The following is a 15,514-nucleotide window of genomic DNA, read 5'->3' on the forward strand; positions in this document are numbered from 1 at the left end:
TTTTCCTAAGATCTGTTGCAGGAATTCTCTCATTCGTGGCATCGCCTCAGTCCAGACGCGAGAGTGACGGATCCCGGATAGTTGACTTCGGCCTGAAGTTTGAAACAAAATACCCAAAGAGGCTGCATGTGCTCCGAAGCCAACGATTGAGCATACACACGCTTCAACAGCCTCCCCCGCGTGACTATCCTCTTGCATGTGACTGGGTATGTTGGCAGCATTCGGAAGAGTAGCGAGGGAAGTTGGCCACTTACTTAAACACATCGGCATCAAAGAAGCTGTATGAATTTCGGGGATCACTGTAGACACAAGAATAAGTAATCGCTCAAATGAGGCGTGAGTGCTATAATACGCCGGGATTGTGACAAACTCACAGCATAGGTTGTTCTTTACGAGATTGACTGCATTTTTCCCGCTGCTTATCGCCTCGTCTGCCTGGTGGATATGTCCTTTGAGGAAGCGAGTGCTCTTGTAGGCATGCTGATACGTGGTTAAGATATGGAGGCTGCCCTTTGTAGCTCTATCCCAGCCAGTAATGGGACTGGGTTAGTAACATATCTCGCGCACCATTCCTGTATGATCGCTTCAGATGTTCTTCAGATTCTCACGTAGTCGGTCCTACAGCCGGTTCTTGTTGCGTAGGTTTTCAAAGGTGCCTTTTCGTTCCAAGTCGGGGATCGCGAGCATGTGCTCGTCCAACTCGTCACTCGCATCGTCATCTCCACCCGGCAGAGATGTCCTTCACTGATCGATGGTCAAGTGAGCAGGAGTTTCACTGGGTCGGAATTAAACTATTCCCCAGGAATTGATAAAAGTAAAGGAAGACACTTCGCTAAATTCCCTGAGATTGGCAAAGAGAGTCGGCGCGGATTCGTGCAAAATAGGACTTCTGATGCAGGGCCATTTGCTGATATAGAAGGCCATCTATCTTCCTCTGTAGACTATCAAAACAGCCCTTCTCTTCAAGCAAAGAAACCCTGGCGCACCGATATTCTTGTACACAGAAATAGTAAAGCAGTAAGCCTCAAGTCCTGAAGATGCGCCTATTATCAACACATACCCGAAGCTTGCATTCGGCATTTGCGTACCAATCAGTCAGTTGTTCCTTGATTCCGTGGGAGTTGTATAGAGAGAGAAGTAGTCATTATATCTACACTTCTCGTGCAAAGATCCATGGTGAGGTCAACTGCAATACAAGCCTCACTAGTATTGGATCATAACACAGCGGGGTTACGCACAACCTGCATCAAAATCAAGGAAGCTGAGGCCGTCTGCAATCAAGCAACAATATTGTCCGAGCTGTAGGGTGATGGGTTCTGCCGTGAGATTCCCGCCCCATCTCCGCTGGAGTCCAAAGCTCTCTCCCTCTGTCTTGTTGAGAGCCATGGCGAACGAGAAAAGGCCAACCAGGATTCTGAATGGGTTGTGGGAATGTCCGATCATGACCAACCGTGTGGATGGTGAGACAGCGCACGCATACGGCACCCAGGTATATAGCACGCAATATCTGCCCCTGTGAGGCGGGCCGGTAAATATACACATAGGGTTCCAACGGCAGCCAGAATGCCTTCGGTGAAACTTGTTCATCACGGTCTGCTGTATTTCAGCGTGTCTAATCTTCAACGAGGATTGAGTCGCTCGAGCTCTGGCCGCTGGAAATCTTGATTCCATAGATAGCAAGTACTGTGTTCTCGCAAAGGAAGCTCTGCGGGGCTCTGAAACAAGCCCCTCCAGTAGCCCGCTTGAAATTTGCATGGAACTTCGACTATCGCAGGAAAGAAGCAGACGAACTGGGTTCAGACTCAGCATAACAGTGCTACCGAATATGCTAGGCCGTTCTTGATGTCTTCTTCAAAGTCCTGCGCGTTGCGGTGTGAAAACTTGCGGAAAACTCAAGCAAATGCTTCCACTGTACTTCCCTGGGGTCCGCTGTCTGCGAAGATTCTGTCCTGAGCTGGGAACCACTGGGCCATCTCCTCCTTGGACGCCGGGCGATACCGGTCACCCGGACCCTACAACAGGGCCTAGGTGCTGGCCCCCAGACCTAGTGGTGATAACTGAGCTGTTGTTCGTCGCCTCAGATTTGGCGTGTACGATGATAACGCAAGTGAACTCCTCTATGTTATCTGGGGTCGTAGCATATGAAGAGACTGCCATGGTCGTCGAACTGCTGCAGCAGGTCATCCAGATGGCTCCGTCTGTCCCTTGGCTTGAGGAAGAGGACAATTTCAGCTTCAGCCGGTTTTAGGCTAGATGGGGGAATCCAGCACCTAACTAGAGTTTTTTTCTCCCCTTTGAAATTCTTCCAGATGCTGGAGCCCGGAATGGTCATGCTGCCTATCTTCTCCACGAGAATAGTGCCCTAATGATATGTTCGCGCTGAACGAGAATTTCCCGCGCGCGACCAGCTCGGCCTCAACTCTAAACTCGCTGTTGTTCTTATGGGAGACGGGATTAGGGCTCCATGTGGGGGATCTCCATGCCTCTCAGCGGGCACCGCAGGGGCACTGCGCGAGGACCTTCTTCTTTTATGAAGCTTCCCAAAAGCGTCTTCCAACTGCGCCATCGATTTTCTTCTCTTCTGGAAGTCAAAACTTATAAGTCGCAGGCCTGAGCCTCTTCGGCTATTCCGCATCGATCGGCTAGATTCAAGCAAAACCTCAATGAAGCTGAGACGCAAACGTAGAATGCAGGAAGAACGCAGGATGACATGCTACCAATAAGCATGCCATCAGTCTAATATTATTGAATTTGCATATCGTATTCACAGCAGTAAAGCTTTGCGTGAGAAGAAGTAAGTTCGGACCACTGCAACGGAGGCGACTGGCTCGTCTAAAATATCTTGCAAAGCTACCATAGCCGCAGAGTCGAAGGCAGCGCGAGTGGGTACAACTCTGTAGCATGGTTGCGAGCCAATGGTGTCAAATCCGGTCAAGGCCTCACCTTACACCTTGTGCAGCTTTGCGTATGCGGACAGGACGGACTGCAAGATAAGCACATCGAATGAGTGGTGTAAAGGAGGCTATAGGGGTCGAGCCCGCAAACCAAGGATGACTGCGGATCTTTGCGTTTCAGCTGCCTCATCTCTTCTGTATATAGGTCTTTTGCCATGTTTGGATTAAGAAACGCTGGGTACGCTTTCCGGAATCTGTCAAGAAGTAACAATACCGAGGCAACATCAACCAGTAGTTCATGCGAAGGTCGAACTCTTACCTCCACACGACCTCGGAGTTTGCAAGGTGTCAGAAAACGGATCCAGTATGCTGTATTATAACGGCAAAGTCTATATGCCAGATGCATATGCAAGCAGCCGTTAAGCCAGACATCTGCGCAATTCACCTTGAGCAAAACATAGGATATCGCAATTTGAGGGATTACATCGGATATTGGGTAGGATTTCGCTCTTCCGCCTCGCTCGGTCGAAGTTCCCAGTTAGGGTCCTAGACGCGCGGTCTTCGAATGGAAGCCACCACCCGCGGGGTGCTGAAGGCGAAGAAAACCTCTTCATAATGACATAATGCAGCAGCGATTGGTCTTCCGGTCTGTGTATGTGGTCGTGTACTGAGCACGTCGACGACTCTTCGGACAAGTCGTAGCCATTCTTCCTGAAAGGTCTTATGATCATCCAGAGAATGGCATGCTGAGTTCCCGGAGGGGCGTTCTTGAAGATGGCCCCGCAGGAGAATCCTGCGAGGTTTGGTACTGATGCTGTTTAGTCACCCATTTTTCTCTGCCGGACCATAATGTACATCGCACACAGTACAGTGCTTGATCGCTCTCGTGCCATCCTTCCTGGCATGACCCCTTACCGGACTGCTTATAAACAGGTCATGATTCTATTGGTTGATCATGTTTGGCGCATGCTTTCTTCATCTGTACCGCTGCAATTAATTCGAAAGCGTTCTCTGAGTCCGAATACATGCCGGAGTCCTGTAACTGCCACATCCCTCGTGAAGTTGAGAGTAGCGTTCGAACATGCCAGGATGAAAGCAACCATAATCACTTCTGGACCACAATCAATCCTCCTGGCGAGCGAGCCCCGACTGAAGATATCGCATGAACTGAACAGGATGCTTGACGACGATCGAAGAATGCTGGCCAATGTCAGTGCCATGTCTAGTGCCATAGTTAGTACCGCTATAGGCAAATCGAGTCTTCGTCACCTGTCATACGTACCGCTTTCACGGCAGAAGAACTGATTCAGGCAGAAGAGAACTCACTACCGAGCACCCTAGTGGTGCCGAGATAGCTTGGTCCTCTTCACATGTGTAATTCTCCCCACCCAGCCAGGACCCGCCGGCCGGGTGTGCCCGCAGGAAGCGGGGAATGTCCAGACATTATAGGACCGGGGACCGCGTGGGCTGCCACGATATTTGCCATGGTCAGCTGCTGAGCACGACCTCCGCGGACCCAATTGACAGTTGGCGGAAGCCGGAGCGCTGTCGGTTTAAGAGACAATGCGACATTCCAGCAAGCACTAGGCGCGCAAATAAAGACATATAAAGCTGACTTCGCAATGGGTTCGATGTTTTCGAGGAGATGACAGTTGGGTGAAGTTGGTAGTTGTCACCAACTAGCAGAGCCGCACTTAGTGTTAGGCAAGCACCGGCCATGTCTCTGGCTTAAAAGCCTTGGTTGTGTTATCATCGCCGCGCATGGACTGCGCAAAGAAGTCGCGGAAAGCTTGTTTTTCTGTAAGCGTCTCTTCGGGAGCCGAGGCACTAGGCATTGCTCCAGCCATCTCTAGTATACGGTGGCCAAGGCTGAGGTTTATGTGCCGCACTCACAGGTCGAAGACTTCTGTGGATCGCGTGGTCTGTAGTTGGTAGAATCTGCGTGGTGGTGGTGGTGGCGGCGTCGGCGGCGGTGACGGCTACGGCCCAGCGAATTGAAGTGACAATTCGGACAGGACCCGCCGAGGTGGGCAGGATCACACAACCAACTCACGGCCAGCGGCCCTTCAGATAAGCGAGCCACGAGCATTGGGATTCTTCTGCTGTTGCATGATGATCGGACGCATGCCACATAGCTGGTGGACGTAGAACCTCAGTGATGTTTGTATCCCCTTCTCCGTCGTCCACCAGACCGAAAAACTTTCGAACGACTTTGCCGAACTCCACCTGCCTCCTCCTGCCAATTATCAGGCGATCATCTCTGAGATCAAATGCTTTCGTAATGGAATACTTTATTCTGTCGAGAACAGGAGCCGTGATGTTTCTTTTTCGATGAGGACTCCGACTTGGGTGAGGCTAAAACGTCCCTAGTATTTTGACTACCTCATCCCTAGCTCGTTTCCAGTCTCGATCTTGTTTCTGGTCCACTCCCAAAATCACTATGTGAACACACTCGGGGCCACTAGAAATTTCCATTCTGTGGCAACTAATTGTATTGAGTCCGCGTAGGGAGAGCCTATGTTCGATGGTATAAAGTCAAGCGAGAATCGCTCCGGAGCTTGAAATATTGGACTGGATTTTGACTGGCAAGAGCCTCAATGGCCGCCCGGGCTCGATCACAGACTTTGGGAAACAAGTTGAGGACCGTCTCGTGACCAGGTAAAGAGATTGGTGATGAGGTATCTGGAAGATATTGGGTATCGCGACCCTCACCCGCTGTGGTGCGACCCCAAGTTCGGCCATGGAGATAGCCATAGAGACGCCTCGACATGGGGTTTTTCGTTTCGGCAAAACGAGATCAACAAACCTCGCAGTGTCCTTCCAAGTTGAAACTGGGTCCCTCATTACAGAAGCGGCCATATTTGTGGGACAGTTTATAGTGCGGGAAGCGTCGGTCGACTTTGCGCCTTCAGGGTGATTTGGCGCGGAGTAGTCAGGAAGAATATCCGGGAAATGGAATGTTTTGGACGAGGATGGAAAGAGGGCCAGCGAGAGAGAGATAGAGCGAACAAGAGGAAATAACACAAGCAGGAGCAAGGACTTCAACCCGCTCTTCGTGAACTGACCGAAGCTCATAGATGTGGATGTTCTTGAGAACTGCATGTATTGGAACAGCAATGAGCTCGCTCCATTTTAGAGAGTCTTCAGTCACAGTGGCAAACCAGTCTTGAGGGTTGGCCTTTAGACCACGGATTTCATAATCGGATGCGTTCTTTCTGTCGAAGAACTTCTTCCTCGAAGGACAACCACACACCCCAATTTAGACGGGACCGACGATCACTATGGTAAGGGCGCATATTGAGGATTTCAGCCTGAAATTCGATTATAGAGACGGCTTCCTTCAACATGTCTTTGTTGACCGCCTGTGACAAATTGGCACGGGCTTTATTGGGCTATGCAGTGCCGGAAAGACATGACTGAGGTTTGGAAAAGATGCTGGCCGCAACTATCAGACTGGCACGGGCTTCATCGGACTTCGCATGATTGAACAGAGTCGATATGGCTTGGCAAAGATCTCAGTGGTAGTAACCACATCATCAGAGATGACAATAACCTCATGCAGACCGTCAACCTCATCGTTATACTGGGTAGGATACTGAGTAGAACACGGCGTAGAACAATAGAGACAATGTAAGTAGGGAACGGAGGGAAGAAGAAGTATGCAAACCTCCTCGAGCACTATGCTCGCCAGTCGCTGGAAACAACGCGCCCTTACCTGGTCAGGGACGGGGGCATCGGCCTCCGCCAACCTAGACCAGCCCAGTAATCGCCTCGAGAATAACTATCGGGCGGGTGTGAAGGGCACAATGCACGCCACCAAGCCTGGCCAGGTGGTAAAGTCTAAAGTCATCGAGAAGAAGACAGGCGAGGAATGGACCATGAGTTATGATGATGATATAGACAGCCCAGCCCAGCCTAGCCCACCGGCTGGGTCGTGGTGAGTGGTCCATCGAAACCGTGTGAGTAGCACGCTGGGGCCAGATGCCCAATAAGAGCCGACGCCAATGGAAAATTCCTCCAAGCCGACATCATCTACTCCTTGCCAGGATGGCCTTCGCCCCTGCCATGATAGCACCGTTTTGAGTTTTATGAATTCAGAATGCTGCTTGATTAGCGTCAAACCTCCTGTCAAGGTAATCTGAGCTGTGTCTCCATGTCTGTCACAGTCAAGGAGTTGAGCCAGAAAGAAAATACCTGGCCATACTAATACATCAGCTCGAACAATTGCTGCACGAGTGGCAAGACCTGCCCATCTTTCTCTCTCCGTGACCTGAGGGTCCGAAGCAATTAGCTTGGCAATGGACACAATATCGAAAGCAAGGTAGTCAGGTCCTAGCATAATCCACGAAGGGCTTAACCACTGCCCAACGGGACAAGAGCCCATGGGCAAACAGAATCTTATCGACCCAAGTTCGTTTCTGGGATGATCCACTGCATTCCAAGAATACTTCCGCTGCAGAGATGAAGAGCGGGTTATCATCCTCAACAATACTTTTTAGACCAAGCTATGTTTTACGGTCAGAATAATTTGCAGTTGTTAACGACGTAAAACAAAAGGAATTACTTACCATCCGAAGAGAATTGGGGACACAGACAAGTCTTTCGTCGAGGTTGCGACGTATGCTATCAAGAACATCAGTCTGGGTACATTTCGAGGAAGCTCACAAGCTCCGATTCCAGTTCCAGAACATTTGTTATTTCTGCAGTATAGGCTTCTAGGCAAGCTTCATAGATGAGAACTTCGGTGCCATAGTTCTCAAGGAAGCTGGTCCACATCGCGGTGAGTGCGGAAAATGGACCGGCCTACTCGTTGCAGTGATAGAATCTGCCACCGAAACGGTAGGAGCATTCAAATTAGCCAATCATCCCCATCTAGTTGTAGGGTTGGTTACAATAAGTAAAGAACTTACTGTTTGAATCGAGAAAGCATCACAAAAGTCGAGGGTGGATTCCAGACAACAACTGCGTAGCGCGTTATCAGGCGCCTGTTCCAGTCACGACTCAAATAAAGGCTATCGGTTGGGGCAAAAAGCTTACTTCAGCTCGGTAGGCATTTCCACCGGAGTCTATAGTATTCGTACCTGCTCAATTGTTTGACGTCCATGGTATCTAGAGATCGAGCAGGGTCTTCACGATGCCACTTGATTCATCGAGGGATGAACTATTTGCCCGCCCACCATGGCCTTCAAGTTTTTCAGGTCCAGGCAATTGAGTTGCGCGATCGCAGCCTCTCTGATCGTCAAAAGATCTCGCACCTCGTCAAGTTGGCGACATCGTAAGAAGGATGTCCTCTGCACCGGACCGGTAGCCTGAACCCCACAGTATATGGGGCTTAGGCATCATAGTGTCGTGTTCTTTGTCTGTGAGGGCAGGTTTCAATTTAGTCTTAGTTTCTAGAGGTTGCTCGTGGCAGTCAGTCCTTGTCCACCCACCACAGAGGTGTCCGGAAGCGGCCTCGACCCTGATGCTCCCACCTCAAAGCACGTCTTCAAGCGCCTCGCGTTTCATCATTCGTCTATAACCGACTCGCCGTCTGTATCGACTTCATGTGAATTGCGGTTAGGAGGAATCACTGGCGCTGGCACCTGGAAGTGACCGTAGTCATCGTCCGGTGAATCGAAGATCTCTGGATCAGAGCCTTCGTCAAACCTCACGTCCCTGGCGGTGACGACTTCGTCGTGCACAATCGCTCCAAGCCGGCGAAATCAATCCTGAGCAGGGCGAGACAGGAAATGATGGCATAGAACCTCTCTGTCAGACAGTAGGCATTAGAATCTTGGAAAAACGCACGTACAGGGATAACGACTTACTGCACACGAAACGAAGGTCGAAACCCGCGACTTTGAACTTTCCAGCGTGGACTTTCCTCGCGCTGGCAAGCACAAACAAGAGGCAAGATTCCCAAGGGCTCAAATGGTCCAAGACAGCCCAGTCGCTCTTGGCAATCTTGCCGACCTGCTGCCACACGTTCAGGAGTTCCCCACTATATCCAACAGCAGAATACTGCTGACCTGCTTCAAGTCCTGCACCCTTGTCCTGGCTCTTCAGCTGACGGTTCAGGTGTTCGTAACCGGGCTTGTCAGCCCGATCACAAAGAACAAGAGGAATGAAACCACGAACGACGCCCCGCCAAAGAAGCGCTCCGTCGCGGGGACTTTTGGTCATGTTGTTGTTCAACGGCTAGCTTCTTTCGAGGGGTGGAGCAGCTGCAGCGGGAATCCCAGATGACGTAAAAGGGAAATGCACCATGGTATTCCTAGGATGCACCCTTACACAGGATAAGAAGGAGCACCACAATGAGTACAAAGCCTTGGGCTTGGGGCTTGTTCTCAGGCAGTGCGAAGACCAGGTCATGCAGGGATAAAGATAGAAGGCGGTGTCCGCAAGGCCTTCTTACCAAAAGTCTCAGCAAGGAGGTCTTTCCGAGTTCTTGGGATGGCTTCCATCATGAGTGGTCGGGGTTGATGGTGTAGGAAGTATAGAAAGGGGCAGGCTATTGAACAGGTAGAGTGGTGATAGAGGAGCAGTGTCGATGGGTATGGAAAAGAAAAGGGGAGAAGCCATAGAAAATTCCACGAAGACAGTGGTTGAAGAAGGTCGACGAAGGTCGACGATGATGCTTGATAAAGGTGATGGATGAAGGATGTGGAAGATGGAGGATGAAGAAGAAGCAGATGACGATGGTTGATGGAAGAAAATGGTCGAAAAATTGGTTGAAGAAGGTTGAAGAAGATGAAAGAGAGGAGAAGGAAGAGAAGAAAAGAAGGAGGAGGAGGGAGAAGAGGAAGTATTTAGGCTTGAGGATGAAGCACACGGAAAGGTACGGAATGGCAGCCATTCACACACAAAGTGTGTGATTGAATGTATGAATAAGGAAAATGAATGGTGTGAACAGCCTAGCCAAAAGCCAAGAACCCTGAACATCACAAGAACAAGACCATCCAAAATTCACAGCCAGGATCCTGGCACCTAATCCAACCATCATCTACATAGCTGAACTCAGTTAATAGCTCTACGCCGTAAATACTCTACATTCAAGACTATTTTCTACAGCCATGCAGCAAACTTCAAACCAAAAAAGGAAATCCAATAAAACCTAACCAATGGTATATACAAGAAAAAAGTCACGATCCGCCAAGAAGATCAAACCTGCACACTCGACCCATCGCTCTTCTTGCACGAGCAGCCACACGAATCCGACGCGATCTGGGACGGCGTGCGCGCGTAGCTAGGCGGCACGTCCAGGGCCGGGTTGCGGGCGAAGAAGTGTCTGGGCCGGAGGAGGAGGGTCATGGGCTCGGCCGGCATGATGGGGTAATCCTCCGGCGCGGGGAAGTGGGTCAGGCCGAAGGTGTGCCACAGCACGATGTCGGTGTTGTCGATGGAGCTGTCGGCGCCGGCCTCCTCGATCCAGGCGGGGAGACCCTGAGAGGGTTCGCCGGAGGTCTGGGGGACGTGGCGGCCCGCGGGGTGGATTTGGTCATCGGAGTCTGTTTCAGCCAAGATTAGTTTCCAAGTCTATCGGAGAGCAAGCAAAAAGAAGTTGCGAGAGGTGTGTGACTCACATTTGGTAACGTGAACGGCGTGTCTAGCGAATCCAGCTCGCTTCCAGACCAAACCACCCTCCTTGGGAAGCAGAGGAGGCACCTCGCGGCTGACCAGCTTGTAGGTGACGGGCTTCTTGCTGTAAGGGTGGAGCTTGTTGGTGTTGGCAATCTCCCAGGTGCGGCTGGTGTTGCCGTCGTAGTCCGACATGGCCTCACGCGGGGTGTTGAACTTGGTCTTCTTGGCGTAGAAGGCGTTGCCGTACTTGTTCTCGGCGCTGCCGACCTCGCCGGGGCCCCGAACGGCGTCGACCTGGAAGACGGTGTTGTTGGGCCCGTCGATGTTGGCGTCCACACGCAGACAGAACAGGTGCTGGTGGTTGTGCGCGTTGACACCGGGGTAGACCTCGGTACCCCAGCCCTTAGTGTCCTCGCCGGGGTTCATGGCGTAGGTGTTCAGGATACCCGTCAGCTTGATGTCCAGCTGCACGGTGCCGTCCTGGTGGAAGATCCAGTACACGCAGTACTCGTAGTTGGCGGCGGTGAAGATGTGCGAGATGATCAGCTTGCGAGCGCGGGTCACGATAACCGACTCGTCGCGGAAGTCGGTGTGCTTGAAGAGGATGCCGTTGTCCTCCTCGTGGATGCAGATGGCGTTCTTAACGATGGTGCTGGCACCGGCGCGGTTGACGAAGGCGGCATCCATGTAGTGGATGGCACCCTTGCAGTCACAGCCCAGGGAGAGACTGTTGGTCATGTAGCCACCGCCGTATTCACCGAGATCGAAAGCGTGCTTGCGCTGGTGGGGGTGCTCAGGGTTACCGTAGGGGACGACCATCTCCGCCAGCGAGAGACGGTAGAAGACCGGGCGAACGTTGCCCTTGTCATTAAATGTGATGTTGTTGAGCACGATACCCTCGCGGTAGTTGAATCCGACGTGGATGTTCCAGTTTTGCCAGTCAATGTTGCGTCCGTTGACATTGAAGGAGACACCTTCGGGCTGCGTGATATGAATGGGCTTGATATCCGTGCGGAAACCACCATCCTTCTCAATGGAGTTGACGTCGTAGTTGTTAGGAGGGGCCTTGCTGATCGGTCTCCGTACAGGGGGAATATCGATGTGAATGACCTCCTTCGTCTCGGCATTGAAGATCGGGCAGAAGTCCAAGGGGTATGTGTATTGAGAATCGTCAACGTGCGGGCGGTAGTACATGAGGGCTTGCTGCAGGCGGAAATCGGTGCCGAAGCGCTCATCGTATCCGATAGTCCAAGCTAAATCCAGTCAATACCAGCATCAAAAAGTACCGACGATCAAAACTCACGATCGCAATAGACCTTGTGCATTTCTTCCTTGGGAATGCCGATGATAGCACACTGTTCGATGACCTTAGGGTCCTTGCGGACAATCGACTCCACCTCCTGCAGATCCTCCATCGTGATCAGAGGCTGCACGCCAGGGGTGTGCTTCCACTCGATCACCTTCTCTTGCTCAAGATCCACAATGCCATCGTAGACCTTGCCACCGGGCGCGATGGCAACCACGTCTGCCATACGAACAGGGCGAGGGGCCTTCTGAGGATCCGCCAGCCAGGCCATCATCTCGACCTTGCGGGGCTCGTAGAGCGTGACCGCATTGAAGTTGACTTTGCCATGCTCCTTGCGGATCAGGGCCACCGCGGTATCTATTTCCGATGTCGAAAGAGGATCGAGGGGGTGAGGAGGAGGCGCGGTGGCCTTGACATGGTGAGCCAATTGTTGCAAGCGGTCGAGAACCATGATGTGCAGAGTTAGAGAATGGCAAGGAAGTGTTTGGTCGTTGTGTCCTCGTGGGGTCTGGAGTTCGAGGAGGGTATAACTATATATGAGAAAATGTGGGGTAGAGCCGGGAGATTATGACGGCGGATGCTGGAGAGAGTAGACACAGACACAAACCAGCACAGTCTTGTGAGACTTTTAGTTATTCCGACAACCATGAAGGGCGGACCTAGTGGGTTTTAAAACAAACCGTGTCCAACAGCCATCTGCACGAATGGTAGGAGTGACTGAGTGACTTCGTTCCGGATGAACGATAAGAGCAGCGGTGTATACGATAAGCGCACCTGGCATGGAGAATGCATCGCCGATAAACCCAAGACCCGGATCCCTTTTCCCAATCTAGTCTAGCGTCCGATATGTGGTCGAGGCAGCCGAAAGCGGAAATGAGAACCTGAGCGGGCCAGACTCAGCATTCGCATGCTTTTACCCAATGCTTCACTTGGGGGATGAGGGGTTGATAGTAACTTACCTCGTAGGCTTAGGTAGTAGTAATCACACATAGTAATCCAATGCGATCTGTCAAACCCCCTCCCCGCTCTCTCCACCTATCGCATCCCCTCATACACTAGAGTCAGTACTGTCAACGGAGGTGGCAAACCGCCCAGGTGACACATATCGGAATATGTCAATTCAAATTGGGACCTATCTCTAACAATGACAATTTCTTTACGCTCAATGATAAGAAGCCGATCGGGTATCGCATCGCATCGCTCTCTCACCAGATAAGTCTCGGAAACGCCACCACGACAGTATGAAAGAGGAAAAAAAGATGATCATATTCCAGCCGTAAGAAGAACACCATACACCCTTGCAGAAACCCCACCTCCAAGACTATACGAAGGCACTTCAGGCGATGAACTCCATGGACGAACCGAGAGAGCAAACTAGCAACACAAACGAACAAGGAACAAATGCACCAAGAAAGCACAACCGGTGCCACATGCTATGTACATCCATCAAATCGTATAGGTTTCCTCCCATCCCTGCCACCAGGCACAGACCAGCTAAAAAGAAAATAAGGCAAAGACAAACCAGAAAACCCAGCTTAGACATCAGCAATTGAAAGCACATATGTATCCACCAGATCGAAAACACCCTCAGATGGGCGGGATTATCGTGGGCCGCAGTGTAGGTTTCTATACAGAAACGAGAAGGATAGAAAGTTAAATATTCGGGAGGATTGCGAAGGCGAGATCGTAAACCTCTGCGCACCTGGCTCGAACCTGAACAGGGAGGGGAGACGATAAGGACCGCCGATCAGAGCAGGCCAGAAGAAATCACTCAGGATTTGGCAGCCTGGAACTGTGCCAATACACCGCCAGTACCACCGGGGGTCATTGTGTGTGGTGTTTGGCTTCCGCCGATGTGACCAGCGTTGGGGGTGCTGGGGGTGCCCGTGGCCGAGTAGATGGTGGCCCCATTGAGGTTGGGGGTCTGGTGAGGTTGCATGTGGTACAGCAGTGCTGGCATCTGACCGTTCAAGCCCCAGATCTGCCCGGAGTATTTCGAGTCGTCGATAGTGCCGCCGAAGACCAGCTGGCGCATCTTCCAGTAGATCTCGCCGGTGACGAGGGAGTCGGACCCAGCCTGATGGGCGATTCCCACGCGCTTGACGCCCAGCTCGTCCGCAATGTCCTGAAGACCCGACTTCTGACCAAGATTCGTCAGAATCTGGGCCGCGGCCGGCGTCAAGGGGATGTCGTTAACGGCCTGGTTGCGCCCGGCGTGCTTCATCAGGTACTTGATATCGTACAGCGACGGGAAGAAGATGTTCAGAAGCTTGTGGAACTCCTCCTCGCTTTCCGGGAGCGGCTTGCAGAGCATGATCTTCATCAGGTAACCGAAATCGTAGCCGGAGTGGAACGAGACCCAGTGCACGTCGTCCAGCAGGACCAGCCCCGAGCTGATCAGGAGCGCGCCAAACTCGAACGGATCGATGCCGTTCTTCTCGTGCATCGTGAAGTCAATCCCCGCCTTGGCCAGCATCGCCGTCGACTCCTGGGCGTACATATCCTCCTCCAGCGAGAACCGAAAGTTGAACTGCCATGTGCAAGGGGCCGGGATGAGGCTGTTGCCGAGGGGCTGACCACTGGCGTCGGTGGCATTCGGGGGCGGGACCTCGCCTTCGGCAGAGAACAGGGTGATGCCGAGTTGGATCATTTTGAGGAGGTCGACGTTACACCGGAGGGTTTGGTAGTGGTAGTCTGCTTTGTTGGTGAACGCTCCAATCGGGCGTGCGACGATGCCGGGGAATTCGGTGTCCTAGGACGATTGGTTCCCGTTAGCTTACACAACAGTTGCAATGCGATGCGCGCGATAGGACAGAAAGTGGTAAGCGCGTTTTAGGCTAGAGCGATGACTGCGCAAGCGTGTGTTGCGTGCCGTCCACATCCACATTTTAAGTCGAGGAGTAAGCGCCTTACCATGCTGATGTACGGGTACTTCTCCACGAACTGCCGCAGGATGGCCATCTCCTGAGCCAGGTTGTGGCTCCATACATCACGAATCCGCGTTTTCACGGCGCTGCCCGCCTTGGACTCGAGCGCAAGCCGCCCGTCATGGGCCTGATGTAATTGCTGTTGTTGCATCTGTGCCCCTCGGGCGAAGCCCATCTGAGCAGCATGGCTGGCGAGCCCAGTACCGCCTGCATCCGCGGCGCCTCCGCCAAAGCCTGCCACCGAGATGCCATTTGCAATGCCGGAGCCGGACAGGGTGAATGGGTTGATGTTGGTATTGGGATTCCCGGCGGCGAAACCCGGGTGACCACCGAGGGAGGGAGGAGGGAGGGCGGTGTTGGCGGATTGGGCGTGGGCGGGGTGATGTTGTTGTTGCTGTTGCTGTTGTTGCTGCTGTTGTTGTTGGGCTGCCGCGACCGCTGCTTGCTGGTGTTGCTGCTGAAGATGGGCCTGCTGCAAGTGGGTATATGAAGAAGCGCCCAGGCCAGCAGGCCCGTATCTGCCGACAGGAGGTGGCATTATCGATTTGGGGACACGGGGGACTGAGCAACCGTCATAAATCGGTTTCGAAGGTGAGGAACTGGGATGATAGCTGTAAGAATAAGAGGAACAGGGGCGAGACGAGCACGAGTGTGGCGGCGGCGGTGGTGGTTAGTTAGTGAGCGAGTAGGATTCGGGACCTTTTTCGCAGTTTGGGGGAAGAGGACGGAGAGTTGAGGTGCAGTGGGAGGGAGTGGGTGGAAAGGCGGACAACGGAAGCAGAAGAGAACTGCAGTGGACCTCACCTCATTGACTCGAATGATAG

At 52.3% G+C, this 15,514-nt stretch overlaps 3 protein-coding genes across 3 annotated transcripts; all 3 read right to left on the bottom strand.

Annotated features, from left to right (window-relative positions):
* Window positions 1–8,544: 8,544 nt before the first annotated feature.
* On the bottom strand, window positions 8,545–9,059 carry ASPACDRAFT_46396 (uncharacterized protein; the record flags this gene model as incomplete). Its single annotated transcript, XM_020201773.1, has 2 exons — window positions 8,545–8,645; window positions 8,705–9,059. The coding sequence occupies 2 exons, from the start codon at window positions 9,057–9,059 to the stop codon at window positions 8,545–8,547; spliced, it is 456 nt and encodes a 151-aa protein (XP_020053208.1).
* A 936-nt stretch (window positions 9,060–9,995) lies between these two features.
* On the bottom strand, window positions 9,996–12,499 carry ASPACDRAFT_1858980 (peroxisomal copper amine oxidase). The gene is made up of 3 exons (XM_020197642.1): window positions 11,761–12,499; window positions 10,460–11,710; window positions 9,996–10,384 (listed from the first exon to the last, which is right to left on the bottom strand). Exons 1-3 carry the CDS (start codon window positions 12,212–12,214, stop codon window positions 10,038–10,040), a joined length of 2,052 nt encoding a protein of 683 aa, XP_020053209.1. The 5' UTR covers window positions 12,215–12,499; the 3' UTR covers window positions 9,996–10,037.
* Window positions 12,500–13,534: 1,035 nt separating this feature from the next.
* ASPACDRAFT_33607 (CCR4-NOT core DEDD family RNase subunit POP2) lies at window positions 13,535–15,228 on the bottom strand (the record flags this gene model as incomplete). The annotated part of the gene is made up of 3 exons (XM_020199969.1): window positions 13,535–14,515; window positions 14,677–15,090; window positions 15,127–15,228. The coding sequence occupies 3 exons, from the start codon at window positions 15,226–15,228 to the stop codon at window positions 13,535–13,537; spliced, it is 1,497 nt and encodes a 498-aa protein (XP_020053210.1).
* Between the last annotated feature and the right edge of the window lie 286 nt (window positions 15,229–15,514).

This window comes from Aspergillus aculeatus (genome assembly GCF_001890905.1).
Source record: "Aspergillus aculeatus ATCC 16872 unplaced genomic scaffold ASPACscaffold_15, whole genome shotgun sequence".
Lineage (NCBI taxonomy): Eukaryota > Fungi > Ascomycota > Eurotiomycetes > Eurotiales > Aspergillaceae > Aspergillus > Aspergillus aculeatus.